Source organism: Heloderma suspectum, chromosome 4 (assembly GCF_057233095.1).
Source record: "Heloderma suspectum isolate Gila_16-S chromosome 4, 16-S_ref, whole genome shotgun sequence".
Classification (NCBI taxonomy): Eukaryota; Metazoa; Chordata; class Lepidosauria; order Squamata; family Helodermatidae; genus Heloderma; species Heloderma suspectum.
The window spans coordinates 210,696,422-210,711,454 of record NC_139461.1 but is presented as its reverse complement, the minus strand read 5'-3'; the positions used below and the strand labels follow the sequence as shown (position 1 = coordinate 210,711,454).

General features: G+C 43.1%; 1 protein-coding gene across 2 annotated transcripts in view; it reads right to left on the bottom strand.

The window, feature by feature from the left end:
* Positions 1–14,828, bottom strand: part of PIGK (phosphatidylinositol glycan anchor biosynthesis class K) — a 168,387-nt gene extending 153,559 nt beyond the window's left edge. For both annotated transcript variants that reach the window (XM_084852180.1, XM_084852179.1), the window contains exons 1-3: positions 14,716–14,828; positions 11,052–11,105; positions 9,792–9,883 (exon numbers count right to left, since the gene is read on the bottom strand). In XM_084852180.1, coding sequence (XP_084708306.1) covers positions 9,792–9,883; positions 11,052–11,105; positions 14,716–14,814 — 245 coding nt within the window. In that variant the 5' untranslated portion in view covers positions 14,815–14,828. The remainder of the gene's footprint in view (positions 1–9,791; positions 9,884–11,051; positions 11,106–14,715) is intronic.
* Positions 14,829–15,033: the final 205 nt, after the last annotated feature.

The window sequence follows — 15,033 nt, the reverse complement described above, 5'->3', positions numbered from 1 at the left end:
CTGACTTCGCTCCCATCTGGGTGTGTTTCCTTTCAACTTCAACATGGTGGTGTCCAGAGGCCAACTGCTAAAACAGTTATCCTTGCTCCAATATTTCTGGCCCTGACTATTATCAGTGCAAGCCCTGCAGCTAAGGATATTTACCTGTGCTGGCCATCTCTGCTGAAAGTCTTAATCCATAATTTATCAGTATGCTCAATAAAAAATTCAAACTGAGGGTCTACTTAAAATTACAGAAGCAGCACACTTTTTCCTTCCCTGGTAACAAGACTTTTCCTTGCATTTTGGTAGCAGACTTGGGGTGCAATCCTATACAAGTTTAGACACAAAAAAAGTCTAACAATTCTCAACATGCCCCAGCTTGCCATGAAGGCAGGAGCATGATGGGACTTGCAGGACTTTTTTCTGTCTAAACATGCACTGGATTGTGACCTGAGCGAGCTACCAGCTTTTCAAGCACTGGTCTTTTTCTTCTGTCTCTCTTTCTTTCTTACACAAAAGAACCACCTTTCTGCTTAATTTTAACTGGGGGATATCAGCATGGGAGTCCATACTCTGCATTGCAACCTGGCATCAGTTTCTGACACCGTATTTGCTGGTTTGTACGAAATCAGTGGTGTTCTGCTTGAAACAAGATGACAAGGATCAGGCAAGACAACAGAACCGTGACTGGCTAAACTCGGGGCAGCATTCTATTTTAATCTGTGTATATTGGCTTGCTTGAAGAAAAATGTTTGTTCTGTCAATACCATGGATAGGTGCTGCAATGTGGAACAGTGGCAGGACTAGGAACACTTTCCTGTGCTACACCCTACTAGTAAAACAACACATTCCTCAGGAATGTGGGATACGGACATTTTAATTCCTTCTGGCACTGATAAACAGGATGAACCCAAGAGTAACTACCACAGCATAACAACAGAGATGTGTTGGTTAGCTAACAATTCTCGCTTGGGCCTATTGTTCTTTGAACGTACATCCTGGTGATAAGATTCCAGAAATGAGATTTCCGCTGCCCTGAGTCACCATGGTCACTGGCATGAACTGTAGGATAAGACTGCTGGGTCAGAAAATGTGGCTTCTAAAACCCTTCAGCACCTAAAGCCCTTCTTTTGTAAAGACAACTGGGTATGTAGTAGAAGCAGCAGTAGTAGTTGTAGTAATGAATGGCAAAGGGCAGCTAAAGGATTTAATCTGCCTCTAGGAATTTCTCAACTGGTCCCTGTATAGCCCCTAATCAAAAGGTTCCCCTCATTATACACTTCACCCATTTTTTGCCTCAGCACAGATTAAGTTAACCTTATCCTTTCCAATTTTGCACAGCAATTTTTGTACTTGAACAAAAGCTGCCCCTTACTCTTCATCTCAGCAACAAGTTTGTACCAAAGTCTTTGCTGGTGACAAGAGGACAAGGTTATAGAGCCCTCTACCTGTCTCAGCTCAAACAGGAATCAGTAAGTGGATGGAGCTATTATTGATCCTTCAACCCTTGCTCAATCCAAAATATGCCCCCTATAAAAGGTTGGTTGCAGAACAGACCCTAAACACTACACATATGCTTGAATCTCAAGACACATGAGCAGAACTCTGCAAACTCAACATGGCTTTCCCACTCTCTTCTCCCCACTGCAGCCCCCTGCAACCCCTGAAAAACCACTCTTGAGGATTGGGGGACCTCCAGCACAGAAGTGGAGTGGAACACGCAGCAAGAAATCAGCAGAAATTGGGAAGCCACCTTGGGCATGCATAAGTGCCTTTCTTCTCATACTAGATAGTATTGGACCCAAGCCATTGTTCGTTCCACACATTTATATGACTAAACTTTAACCAAAATGAAATATATGCATCTGCTTGACTTTCCTGTTTTTAACCGAGCGTTTTCTTTCAAATCTCAAACATACACAGATCTTTAAGAGTCACAGTTATTAATACCCTAAAAACTTTCCAGCATAAGCTATAATGAAATTCTAGAATATTTTCTCTCTCAAGCCATAACCCCTTAGGCAAAGTAATCTATTCTTAGACTATGAGAAACAAAGAGAAATTGTGATAAAGCCTTCCAGTTTGAAGTATTAATCAGGAGATCAGACTTCAATATGTACAAGTCAACATCTTGAAATGGTCTTTACATGTGAGACCTAAATTAACACCTCTAAACGTTCAGTCAATAATATGCCTTCATTGTACTGATTATGAATGTTATTGCTTCTTTGATCCAATTTGCACATTCATTTTTGCAAGGCAATGACATTCGAATGTCTCCTTTTTGCCTTTTAGTTTTGTGGAATTTTAGCCTTTGATTGTTTTCCAGGACATGGCGAATCGCCTAGAGAATTTACCTGTTGCATTAAGAGCTCTAGGGCAGTGAGGCAGTGCCCAAACAATCCATCATCCCACCCCCTCACTCTCACCCACTGCAGAAAGGAGGTTTATAGCAGTGCCCCACAAACTTTGGGAGAGAAGAGCAGGTGAATGAGCCATTGGAACACAACAGCAGGAGGCAGCACAAGCCCCAGAGTCTCCAGGGGACCTTGGAACAAATAGGTTTAATTAACTTATTAAAATCTCACCACAGGATTGCATCCGTTTAACATAAGAATCCAGCAATTCTAATCTTAATCCACATAGTTAACTGTATGCCAATGCTGGGGGACAGTATTGGGCTGCCAATATCTGTCATTTGGGGAATTAGAGTGGACTTGAATTGATCTCTCTTAATTATGGCTGACACTCAGCTACATTTCTAAGAACAGCCAATGGTCATGCTTCTGACTAATTAACGTATTAAAATAATTACTACAGTATTTCAACGCAGAATAAATTTTGAGATGATAGCCAACTGTTAAAAACATTTGTTGTTTGGGAAATACCCTTCAGGTACCCTTCAGGCTGTATCATTATAATCTGGATTAATCAATCCAGAATGGGAATTCCTCACTCTACATCAGGGGTACCCATAAACGACAGGCGTGAAGTACACAAACCTTTAGCCCAAAAAGTTTTAGACAGGAACAATATTACCAGTTTACATAAACATCTCCTTGCACTGTCATCTGTTTAACTTTACCAGTTCGGAAATATATTCCAACCCAACCCCAAATCAAAAACTAACTAATCAATTGGGATAAGTAAACTGGTGAAAATAAGCAGTATCCAAAAGGTCTGATAATGGAACTTTATCGCTACAGGCTAGAAACATGCAGTCATCATACAAAGGAAGAGAGTCTAAACAAAGTGTACTACCATGTAATTCAATACCCAAAGTAAACAAATGCATTTCGATCATAGGTCTTCGTCAGCGGTCTAGTATGATAAAAGGCATATAAAGAGACATATATACGCACACAAACACACAGGGCCAGTTCACACAAACGAACAGCAACCATGACTTATTTAAACCACAGTGGACTGTGCTGCATACCGGTGGCCATTTTGAATATTCAACACCCAGTGGCAGCTTGTCATGTCATGCGCACCCAGGGACCGTGGGTTATACGATGATTAAACAATGCATGACACGACAAGCTACAGCTGGACAATGAATATGCAAATCCCACTGGGCACATGCCACAGCCCACCATGGCATAAACAACCCCCAGTAGGTTGTTTTGATTGTGCAAATTGAAACACACACACACACACCTATCTAAGCTTCTCACACATTGTGAATTCTCATATTGTGAATATGTGTGAGAAGCATGAGGAGGGTGTGTGTGTAAATATATGCCTTTAGTAGGTAAAAAGGCATAACTAGATGACTGAAAAAAATCTATGGTCAAAATATGTTTAGTTACTTTTGGTACTGAATTACATAACTGTACACTTTAGTTATGCTTTCTTGCATTGTATGATGGCTGTATGTTTTTAGCCTGTAGAGATAAAGTTGCATTATCAGGCCTTGTGGATATTATTTTCACCAGTTTACTTATTCCAATTGATTAGTTTTATCTGCATAACCTTCACATCACAGAGAACTGTGTGGTATTCCAGTTTGAGTATTATAAAAATTAATAAGTCTCCCTTTACAGGAGCCGTTCCAGTTAATATCCACGTTTTTAACCTGGCAGGATTGGATTTACTAACTAATTAAATTGCTTATTTCAGTCTTCATCCAAATGTAAGTAGCTGTTTACTCAAAGCCAGGATTCTTACTTTATTTACTTTTAATATTTTATCCCTTCTTTTGGCCCTGGAGGGGTCCCAAGACAACTTGGCAATTAAAATACAACATAGAAATCAGCAGCTAGGTGCTGAAAGAGCAAATTGCATTAAAAATTTAAAAAATTCTGCCAACCCATGGAAAAGCTTTGTTGAAACAGTAATGCCTTCACAGTCTTCCTTGAAGCCTGAGGAGTACAAGCCTTATGGGAGGGTATTCCATATTTGGTGTTAAGTCCCTGCCATTGCCAGCAGAGAGTCCATCTAAGGGTAAGCCTGCCACTTGGATTCGCATCCCCACAGTGAGTTCCCACTGGCCTTCTGTTTCATTTAGTACAATTCCTCACATGACTTTAACAGATTATATTGCAAGTTTCCCTCATGATCTCTCACCACTGAAGAGAATCACAGAACATGATAGACCTGATTCACACAGCAAGTTGTACTAAACATTCAGAAATGTCACACCAAATCCCATGGTGTGTGCAGTGCTTTAAACTAGCAATGAATCTCTGCTGGTCAAGGAGAGCAGGACCTCACCCAATGCCTTATGAGTGAACAGAAGATAGGGGAAGAGATAATACGCAAGATGGTGAGTTATAATATACCTTTCCAAGCTCAACATGGTTTGACTCTAGAGAAAGGCACCACCATCTTGAATTGTACCCAGAAACTAACAGGAAGCTAATGAAGTTCTTTCAAAATGTGTGTCACGTGTTCTCCCTGGCCTGCATTAGTTAATCAATTCTGAACCAACTGACATTTCAAATGGTCTTCCAAGGCTGCCTTAAATAATTTGGTAAAGTAATCTAGAGGTTACCAAAGCATGAACAAGATGTTCAGCATTTTAACAAGGCCTGCAAGAGGACCAATTGTGAAAAATAAGATATGATGGGCTGTAAGGGGTTGGAGAGGGGAATGTCTCAAGGTTGCAGTCTGCACTATTTGAACTCCCATTCAAGGAAAGGGAAAGGGCTATGGCTCAGTGGAAGAGCACATTCATTTTTTATACTCATTTTGTCCTTGAATGCAATATTTATCCTGATCTTAGAGTAAAGTATATCTTCTACTTATTGGATTCAGTGAAGGGAAGTTTCTCCCTTACACAAATGTGTTTCTTGGTTGATGTTAATATGTAACATTTAGAACAGCCAGATTCCTTGGGTAAATCCAATGTAAGTCCTGCTTAAGAGTAGACGTACTGAAGTGAATGGGACTTCAGATAGTCATTATTAATTTTAAGTCCCATTTATTTCAATGGGTCTACTCTATGTAGGGCTTATGTTGGATGTTGCCCTTTGTGTTAGCACTTCAGTTGTGTGCAAAGGCCAAAGGAACAAATGTGAAACATTAGAATCTTTTTCTCCATGAAGTGCCACTGTATGTTCCCTTTTAATATTAATATTTGGTGTATAATGGCTGACTGCTACATTACAATAAAACTGACTGTGACTATGTGGTCCCTGTGCTGATTGCTGGCTGTCCAAATGCAGAATCATCAAAGAGATGAGGCTAGAGTTAAAAATGTATTATTTGAAAAGGAATGTTACTTGTTTCAAATCATCGCCTCTGACTCACACAGGGCTTTTGAAAATCCTTTGAACCTTCAAAACTGGTAGGAGTACTTCTGAATCTCAGCCTTGACCAGTAGCAGACCTCTAAACATGGAATCTGTTTTCTCCCCAAATAGCCTTTGAATGTGCAAAAGTTCCTTTATTAACAAGAACTGGCTTAGATGCAAGCATTCCATTTAGCTTAAGACCCTGCCAATTATCTTTCAGTTTTGCTTATTAAATTGAAGCCTTTTCTAATCACAGCATTTTTTAAAAAGTGTTTGCTACTAAATTCAACCCAAATTCAGTGTTTATATTTTTATTCCGTCAGCCACAATTTCAACTGTAACAACTTATCTGAAACTGAATCCTACAGATCTAAGGCAATTGCAGCACCACTGAAACTTCAACAGCATCTTAAGCTGCAAAAAAAGGAGAAACAACCTAGCTGCAAAGTGATTAAAAATCAGCCTGCTCAATCCCTACATAAAGTACCTACCATGAGAGATAAACCATATACTTGATTGTACTGGTTTGAGAGGTACACCGTATCTTTGATGATACTGGCTTTCATTTAATCCTAGCATCCACGAAGTAACTAAAGGTCAGTGCAAACATAATGCTACTGATCTTTTAAACATGGTTTAAAAGATCAGGAATGAGCCATGGGCTTGTGCACTTCTGCTATGTTCCTAGTACAAATTCTTCCCAACTTTAACCATGGCTCACCCTTACATCTGCACCAGAGCTACCCATGGTAAATGCTAACCAGATAGAATCCCCACTTAACTAGGGCATGGAAGCCATCCAGAAGGCCTAACCATAACTGAAAACCTGCTTACTGTCAATCATAGTGCCGGTGCACACGTAAGAGTAAGCCACAGTTAAGGCTGTGAAGGGAGGGGGAACTGAAGAAGTTGCCTTATACTGAGTCAGACCATCGGTCTATCTAGTCTAGTGTTTTTGACACCGACCTGGTTTGCTTGATCAAACAGCCCACCATGGCTTATTTAAGCCACAATGGGCTGAAGTGCATGCCAGTATGTGCCAGCAGCCATTCTGAATATTCATCACCCAGCCACAGCTGATCGTGTTGTGCAAACCAGGGACCATGGCTTATGTGAGGGTTGAACAACCCTCACATAACCCAACAACAGACCGTGGGTTATGCGAGGGCTTTTTAATCCTCGTATAATCCATGGTCCCCAGTTGGCATGATACAAGCTGTGGCCGGGCACTGGATATTCAAAACGGTCATTGGCACGTGCCAGCACACGCCGCAGCCCACCATGGCATAAACAAGCCATGGTGGGCTATTTGATCGTGAGAACCAGCCTACTGATTGGCAAGAGCTCTCCAGGGTTTCAGGCAGGATTCTGTCTCAATCCTATCTGGAGACAAGGAACCTTCTGCTTGCAAAGCATATGCTCTACCACTGAGATAGAGCCCTCCCTGAAAATTTATGCTGAAGAGAGAAAAGAAGAAGTACATGAGTCCACAAGCCTGCTCAGGATTTCTTAAGTATAGTTAAGATACCAGGAACATTACATCTGCACCTGGCATAGGAAAATTTCCAGATATTTGGGAATTCCCCACCACCAAATCTTAACTATTTTGATTTTTGCTTTAACTTTTTTTACGTTATTGCTCTCCTTATGCTAATACTGCTGGTACATTTGGACTAGCAGTGATCAGCACAGTCACTACCTAGTTTGCAGATGTCCACCACAGTCAGCCTGCCAGTCATCTACAAAAGCACTAGAAATTGCTGGAAAAGGCTGATGCCTAGAAGATGCCAAAGATATAAGTTATTGCTAAGACACAAGTATGATCCAGAACATGCTAACTTGCCAATATAGCAACAGATGTGGAGCTCTAGCAGTTTGGAAAGAAAAGGCACCAAGAAGATCCTTTAGTCTGAAATTTCTACACCGCAGCACAGTGGGTCAAATGGCAGCTTTTCTTCCTCTGCTCCCAACCCTCATATGGCAATAGAATACTTAAGCTGGCACCAAGATTAGCAGGAAGATGGCATCAGTGGCCATTTGGAGACCACATCCTTTCAGTAGCACAACACCATGAGCTGTGACATAGTGGCAGGTGAGGTAGCTAGAGATTTCATGACATCTAGGCCATGTTGCACCACATACTAGATAGTAATATCTGCAGCAGTCTCCACGTTTCCATTCATGTAGCACATAAGGCTACGTTCTTCAGACAGGTCTAACCTATTCTCAGAGTCTTAAAAGGAAAACAACCAGCATATCCTCATAAATGATAATGCATGCGAATTAATACTTTCACACAGAAAGGAATCTAGCCCCAAAAGGTGGCCACACGTGAATGGCAAGCACTGGAGAGCCAAGCAACGACGGGGATGTATTCAGACGAACCCCTCGCACTCATGAAAAGCATACGTGAGTGGGTGGCAGGGCTGAATAGGCTACCCTCAACTCTGCTCGCCCCTTCTCATGTTTGCCGAGGGTCGGGGAGTGAAGCCACTAGGGGTGGCACTACCCTTGCATCCAGTCACACATACTTTTAATGTATGACAGGATTCATCTGAACCTCCCTAATGTTTAGCAGTGGAAAAACACGACCCCCCATGTTTCATGCTTAACTGTGAGAGGAACATTGCAAGGTGCACACACTGGCAGGAACTCTCCCTTCGGTAGGTTTTGATAACTAAGCAAAGAGTGACCAATCCACAGCCAAGTCATGACAACCTCCTGCCTGCAATTCCTAAGGAATCCATTTGACCCTAAACAAAACGTTTGTTTGAGCCAAACCCATGCACTGCTGTGCCAGTGCAAAGGCTCACAGAATTTAACATTTGAAAGATGAGAAACCTAATCAACCATTGTTGGTTTTCAAGAAATAGGACTGCTAAAGGCCGGTAAGGCAGGAGCCTCCAAATACAAAACCATAAACAGTTAATCCAGCCTTCCCCAACCTGTTGCCCTTCAAGCGTTTTGGAGTACAACTCCAGCATTCCTGACCGTTGGCGGTATTGGCTTGGACTGATGGAAATTGAAGTCTAAAACAGCTGGAGGGCACCTGTTTGAGGGTAATCCATAAAACACAGTGTGCTGCGAATATAAATATGAAAGAGCAAAATATGTTATTTAATAAGGAATGCCTTTAGTACAATATCCCTGACATGTAATGCACGGAAGCCACGCTACATGTTACACTGAAAGGAAAAACAAAGAAGAAATCAAGCAAGTAAAGCAAAATCCACAGGGGAAAAAAGAGATGCATTTACTGCTGGTATCTACTGGTAGTAAGTAACAACTGGTATCTTCTGAGGTTAAGTAGCAACTAGTATCTGCTGAAACAAGTAGCATCACTAACGCAGTCTTTTATTTAACCAATTGCCTGGTCGCCACTGACAAACAGGAATTCCATCCAGGAAACAAAATGGGCTGGCAAAGGAAGGACAGAGCACTCTTTCTCCTTCACCAGCTTGCTCAGCCTCTATGCTGGCTATGGAGGAAGCAAATCTCCTTCCTTTGCAGCCAGCATGAAATGCAGCAGGCTGGTGAAGGAGAAACAGAGCATGTTGGGTCTATTTTTATAGTGCTTTTGCCTGCAAAATATTTTATTCGCCTCATTTTACATGCAAGAGGAGTAGGCGAGTAAAAGATGTCGCAGGGTAGTTATTTCAGGGGGCATAGTAACAAAGCTGTATAATGTGATATAATGTCTTGGATCATAATGCACAGTTTTACATATATTAGCTATATTGCATTGCTAAAGAAATATTCTCCCCTTCACGGATCACTGCCTTGTTGTGGCGAAGGGGCTTGCGTAACTCAGTGAAGCCATAAGCTATGCCGTGCAGATGTAGAAATATTCTACATCTGGTCCTCTTTCAGTGAAGAGAAAACAAAGACCACAGTCCACCGTTATCTACACAAGCAACACTGAAATGAACAGGAGCAGTGCAAGAGCATAACTTGCTCTTGCGCGTGTCAAATTCAGCTCAGCGGAGTCTGGGCAGATTTTACCAATGGCATTGCAAATGCTTACTTTAGCACTTTCCCTTTCTTTCAGAAGTCACTCTCCCAATTTTCTTACCTATCAGGAATTCCTAGTCTCTTGACACTTCTGTAGACTGAAAGAGTATTGGCCACATGACGGTAGTTAAACCAGAATCGAGACGTGCACACCTAAAAAGATTAAGAAAAATATGCATGCATATATTATTGTTATTATTAATTAAATTTCTTATGCACCTCTATGGGGGTTTTCCACTCCCAGCACTGCCACCAAATATGGGGAATTTTCACTTCAGCACTGCCACCACCTATGGGGAAACCGCTCCTTCACTGGACAATCCCACCTATAGTGTTTCTTCTTTCCAGCAAATGCTTATATTTCAGGACCTAAGGAATTCTCTGCCACACTCTGGGGCTATTCTCACAACACGCTGACCCACACTCTGTGGTTGAGTGTGGGTTGTTTTGAACCATGGGTCATTTGTTGAACCATGGATTATCATGTTGTCTGAACTGGCTTGTTAACCAGTTAACATGGCTTATGTTCTTGAACAAACCGCCTTGAAAACCCATGGTTTGCTGTTGGGTTGTTCAAGGTGGTTAACAAGCCACACTGCATGGTTAACAAAGCACACTGGCTGCGTTCAGACAACACACTTCATATGCACCGTCCGGCCTCCCCCCACCCCACTCCAACACTCCCCAGCTAGACAGCTGAAATTATACTAAAATATAATCACCTTGCAAAACTAGATCAGGGACAACCACAGACACTTATACATGTATAGTAAGAAAAAGAAGAGGAATTAATACTTTGGCTGTAAGCCAACAGAGCTACATGGGTGTGGAGGAAATAACTGTCTATGCAGTTCATTTTCTTTGACGTTTTCAGTAAATGCTTCTTATGTTTAAGGAGCAAGCTTCATTTTAAAATGAGGAACAGTTTCACTCTTCAACAGTACAAGTGTCTGCAATAAAAACTGCAAAGGCATCTGTGTTCAATGTGCAACTTTTCCATGTGCACAGACTATAGTAAAGCTGCAGTGTACACACAGCTTTACTAGACTGCAGTTTAAATAAATACTAGGGATTTTTTTCTGATTAGATTGATGTTTTTAAACTACTGGTAGCAGATACTGCTTGAAATGTGTTTAATTGCAACTGTTTATGCTGCTCTGAGGGCTGGGACCCAATCCAATCCAGCCCAGCCCTGTACAAGAGAGAAAACCAATTCCATACACCAGGAGGCAGCCAATGTTTCTTTCCAGTGGCAGCCACTTGTGCACCCCAGCCTTATGGAAGGAGTTGAAGTGGGGAGAGAAAGGTTTTAGAAACTTACCAAAACTGCCCAGTTGTTCGTATGTCCACTTCTAAAAAATTGTTCTGCTTGATCCTGAAGGGAAAATGTATGAAATAATTGCAGGAAAACAAATGTGCAATAACACCGACTGTTGCTTAATGGAATCATGTCTGGAAGGATTTATGCCACGTTTCTGCTTCATTGACTACACTAAAGCCTTTGATTGTGTGGATCACAACAAACTCTGGCAAATTCTTAAACAGATGGGAGTACCAGACCACCTTACCTGTCTCCTGAGAAACCTGCATGAGGGTCAAGAAGCAACAGTAAGAACCGGACATGGAACAACCGATTGGTTGAAAACTGGGAAAGGAGTACAACAAGGCTGCATATTGTCGTCCTGCTTATTTAATTTATATGCAGAGTACATCATGAGAAACGCCGGGTTGGATGAATCACAGGTCGGAATTAAGATTGCCGGGAGAATTATCAACAACCTCCGATATGCAGACGATACCACCCTAATGGCAGAAAGCGAAGAGGATCTCAAGAGCCTCTTGTTGAGGGTGAAAGAGGAGAGTGCAAAAGCTGGTTTGAAACTCAATATTCAAAAAACTGTGATCATGGCATCGGGCCCCATCACTTCCTGGCATATAGAAGAGGAAGAAATGGAAGCAGTGACAGATTTTATTTTCTTGGGCTCCAAGATCACCGCAGATGGTGACTGTAGCCATGAAATTAAAAGACACTTGCTCCTTGGGAGGAAAGCTATGGCAAACCTAGACAGCATAGTAAGAAGCAGAGACATCCCCTTGCTGACAAAGGTCCACATAATCAAAGCTATGGTTTTCCCAGTAGTAATGTATGGCTGTGAGACCTGGACTATAAGGAAGGCTGAGCGCCAAAGAATCGATGCTTTCGAACTGTGGTGCTGGAGAGGACTCTTACAAGTCCCCTGGACTGCAAGGAGGTCAAATCAGTCAATCCTAAAGGTAATCAACCCTGACTGCTCATTGGAAGGACAGATACTGAAGCTGAAGTTCAAATATTTTGGCCACCTAATGCAAAGAGAAAACTCCCTGGAAAAGACCCTGATGCTGGGAAAGATTGAAGGCAAAAGCAGAAGGGGACGGCAGAGGATGAGATGGCTAGATAGCATCACTGATGCAATGAATATGAACTTGAGCACGCTCCGGGAGAGAGCAGAGGACAGGAAGGCCTGGCGTGCTATGGTCCATGGGGTCACGAAGAGTCGGACACGACTGAACGACTGAACAACAACAAGTTTGTCATTACAATCAGTTTACTAAAAGCTAGAAGGTCTAGCAGTAGTTCCAAGAATTCTAGTGGATTCAATGTTATGGGCAATTCCAGAATTTGGAGTAAAAATACTTAAGAACCAGAATAAGAATTCAGTTCGGCCAAGGAGCCAAATTACCCATTTTAAACTGGGTCAAACATAAAGATGCTCATAGCTTCACCATGTGAAAAGTTGGTGATTAGGATGGGAGAAGCAGCAAAAATTTGGCAATAAGCAGATAAATAAGCAATGATAAGCAAAGGAGGGAGAAAGGAGGATAATGGCTCCTACTTCCTTGTGCATGCCTATAGCCTCTTCCAGCTTTCTTAGTCCCTGGAGGAGCCTTCAGAATTCTCAAAGACACGGCTTGACTAGAGTTCTAACATTTCCATAACTTTTGAAGCCATGCAAGGAAATACATTTTTCTGGGTTTTTCCATGCAGAAACACAGATTTTTTGTTAAAATAGAAATATAAACAATACTTTCTTATCAAACCTAAAATTACCTCACTGCTTTGTCATAAAACACATGAATGACTTATTACCATATAAAATTGTACCAGCTGGCAAATATATGAAGTTTACAGAGCAATCCTATGCATGTTTACTCAGAACTAAGACCCATTCTGTTTAGTGGAGCTTATTCCAAGGTAAGTGCACATAGGATTGCAACCTCAAAAGTATAAATGGAAACAGGTAGAGCCTCCCAGAGAGAAAGAGACAAAGGGGGCAGGGGAGAGAAAGAAGCCAAAAGTAGTGGTTATTTGTTTGTTTATTTATTTAAAGTATCTTTATCCTGGTCCTGAGATAAAAGGGCTGCTGGAGGAGCTTACAAATGATAAAAACAAGGCAGTCTCTGCCCACACAGGCTTCTGGTCTAAGAAGACACACTGCCCTTGTCCACAGGCTTACAATGTAAAAAGGAAAAACAGATGGGGAGGGAAGAGGACTATTTGCCCAATCCTCCCTGCGATGCTGCAGAACAAGAGAAAAGAGAGAGGGAGCAGGTAAGCGATTATGTAAAAGCAGCACCTCCTTTTGCTCAACGGCAGAACAGCAAAACCCGCTGCCTCCTTTTCCTTACCTGCACATTCTCTGTGGGCAGCACAGGGCCACTACCTAGCACAAGAGGAGCAGTCACTGCCTCCTCTTGCTCACTTGTCCCATTTTTTACCAGTGTGGTGAAGAGGATTGGGCATGCAGTAGATTTTAGACAGTTGGTATGGATCACTGCAATTTTGGACTAGGATGGTGGAAACCAGAGCAAGAATGATGGATGGTGTTGCTTTAATTGCCCAATTAATTTGCCAGTTAGCCCCCTGATTAGTTTGAAAACCAATGTGTATGTTATACATCCTGTACGGACCTATTAGGGAATAAGTCCCACTGGATAGATAAGGATGCCGTTGCCACAGCTTCCAATTGCTCCCTCCCGCTTGGGTGCCTCAACTGCCACCTCTCTTTGGGGGGCCACAGCAGGGGTGAGGGCACCCAGAGTGAATGAGAGGAGGCCACGGCCGATCCCTTATTGGAACAGTCACTGCCTCTGCTCGTTCAGGTGCAGATCAGCAGGGAGGATTAGGACTTAATGGGCCCGAGAGAGAACGCAGCTGAGCGAGCGAGGGGATGCGGCGGCGGCTGCTCCATGAATGAGCAGCTGCCTCCGCCCGTTTGCCTGCACTTTCCCCCGGCGAACCCGCCGCAGTGACGAGGATCCGACCGGCGGGTGGAGGGGGAGGATCCTCTCCTCTGCGCCACCCAGAAGGGGAGGGACGAGCAGCCAGGAAGAGGCGGCAGCTCCCCGCCTGCGAAAGGCCATGGGAAGGCAGTCAATCCTTCTTGCGCCCAGGCGCAACCCACAACTATCCGCTTGCTCGCCCACTCTCTCTCCTGGCAGAATTGGACTAACTGCGGGGCCAAGAGGGCGACGGCCCTTCCAAGGCACGTCCCGGAAGCTCGAACTGGCCCTGCAACTGGGTCCGGTGCACCCTGAAGAGCTATTTCGCAGGATGTATTTCCATCAGACGCGTCTGGTACCGTTGTTGTGCTCAGGTTTTCTTTCTGGCTGGAGCGCCGCAGGCCGGTTTCAACCAAGAACAAATCGATCCGGGTCCACACAAACTCACAGAAGACGGACCACTGGAGACAGGTATCCAAGGGTTGTATCCAGCGTTAGTCCGACTTAAAGAGTGCGGCCACTGAAAGGACTGGGACAAGTTCTTCATGCCTGACGAAAGTCCCGTTCATTTCAATGGGCCTACTCTAAGGAGAACCAACATTGGATAAAACCCCAGATGTTTAAACAGGACCCACATGGACAGCGGGCAAGAAAAAAACAAAGACACAAGTCGTCTCGGGGCGCGTACCTAGGAGAGAGACAGCCAACCCCCCCTCATCGCGTACCTGTATTCCATCAGCGATCCCTAAACTACAGCACTTCAGCAAAAGAGCTATTACTGCTGCTGGAGAAAGACAACACCGAACCGCGCTGGAGGCGGCCATATTAAGCAGCTCTCGCAAACAGGAAGAAGGAGCAGCATTGGCTGCAACCCGCGTTGAAACTCCTCCTCTTCTTAAAGCCCACGATGCGGCGCCGCCGGCATAAAGACTCATCTGAATGGGCTGGCGTTTAAATTCTTGCTTATCCTTCTCATGGTTCTGAGTTTTAGGTTAAGTAACGATCAGTCAGTTCAAAACTGTGGATTCTGGGTAGATCGTTAG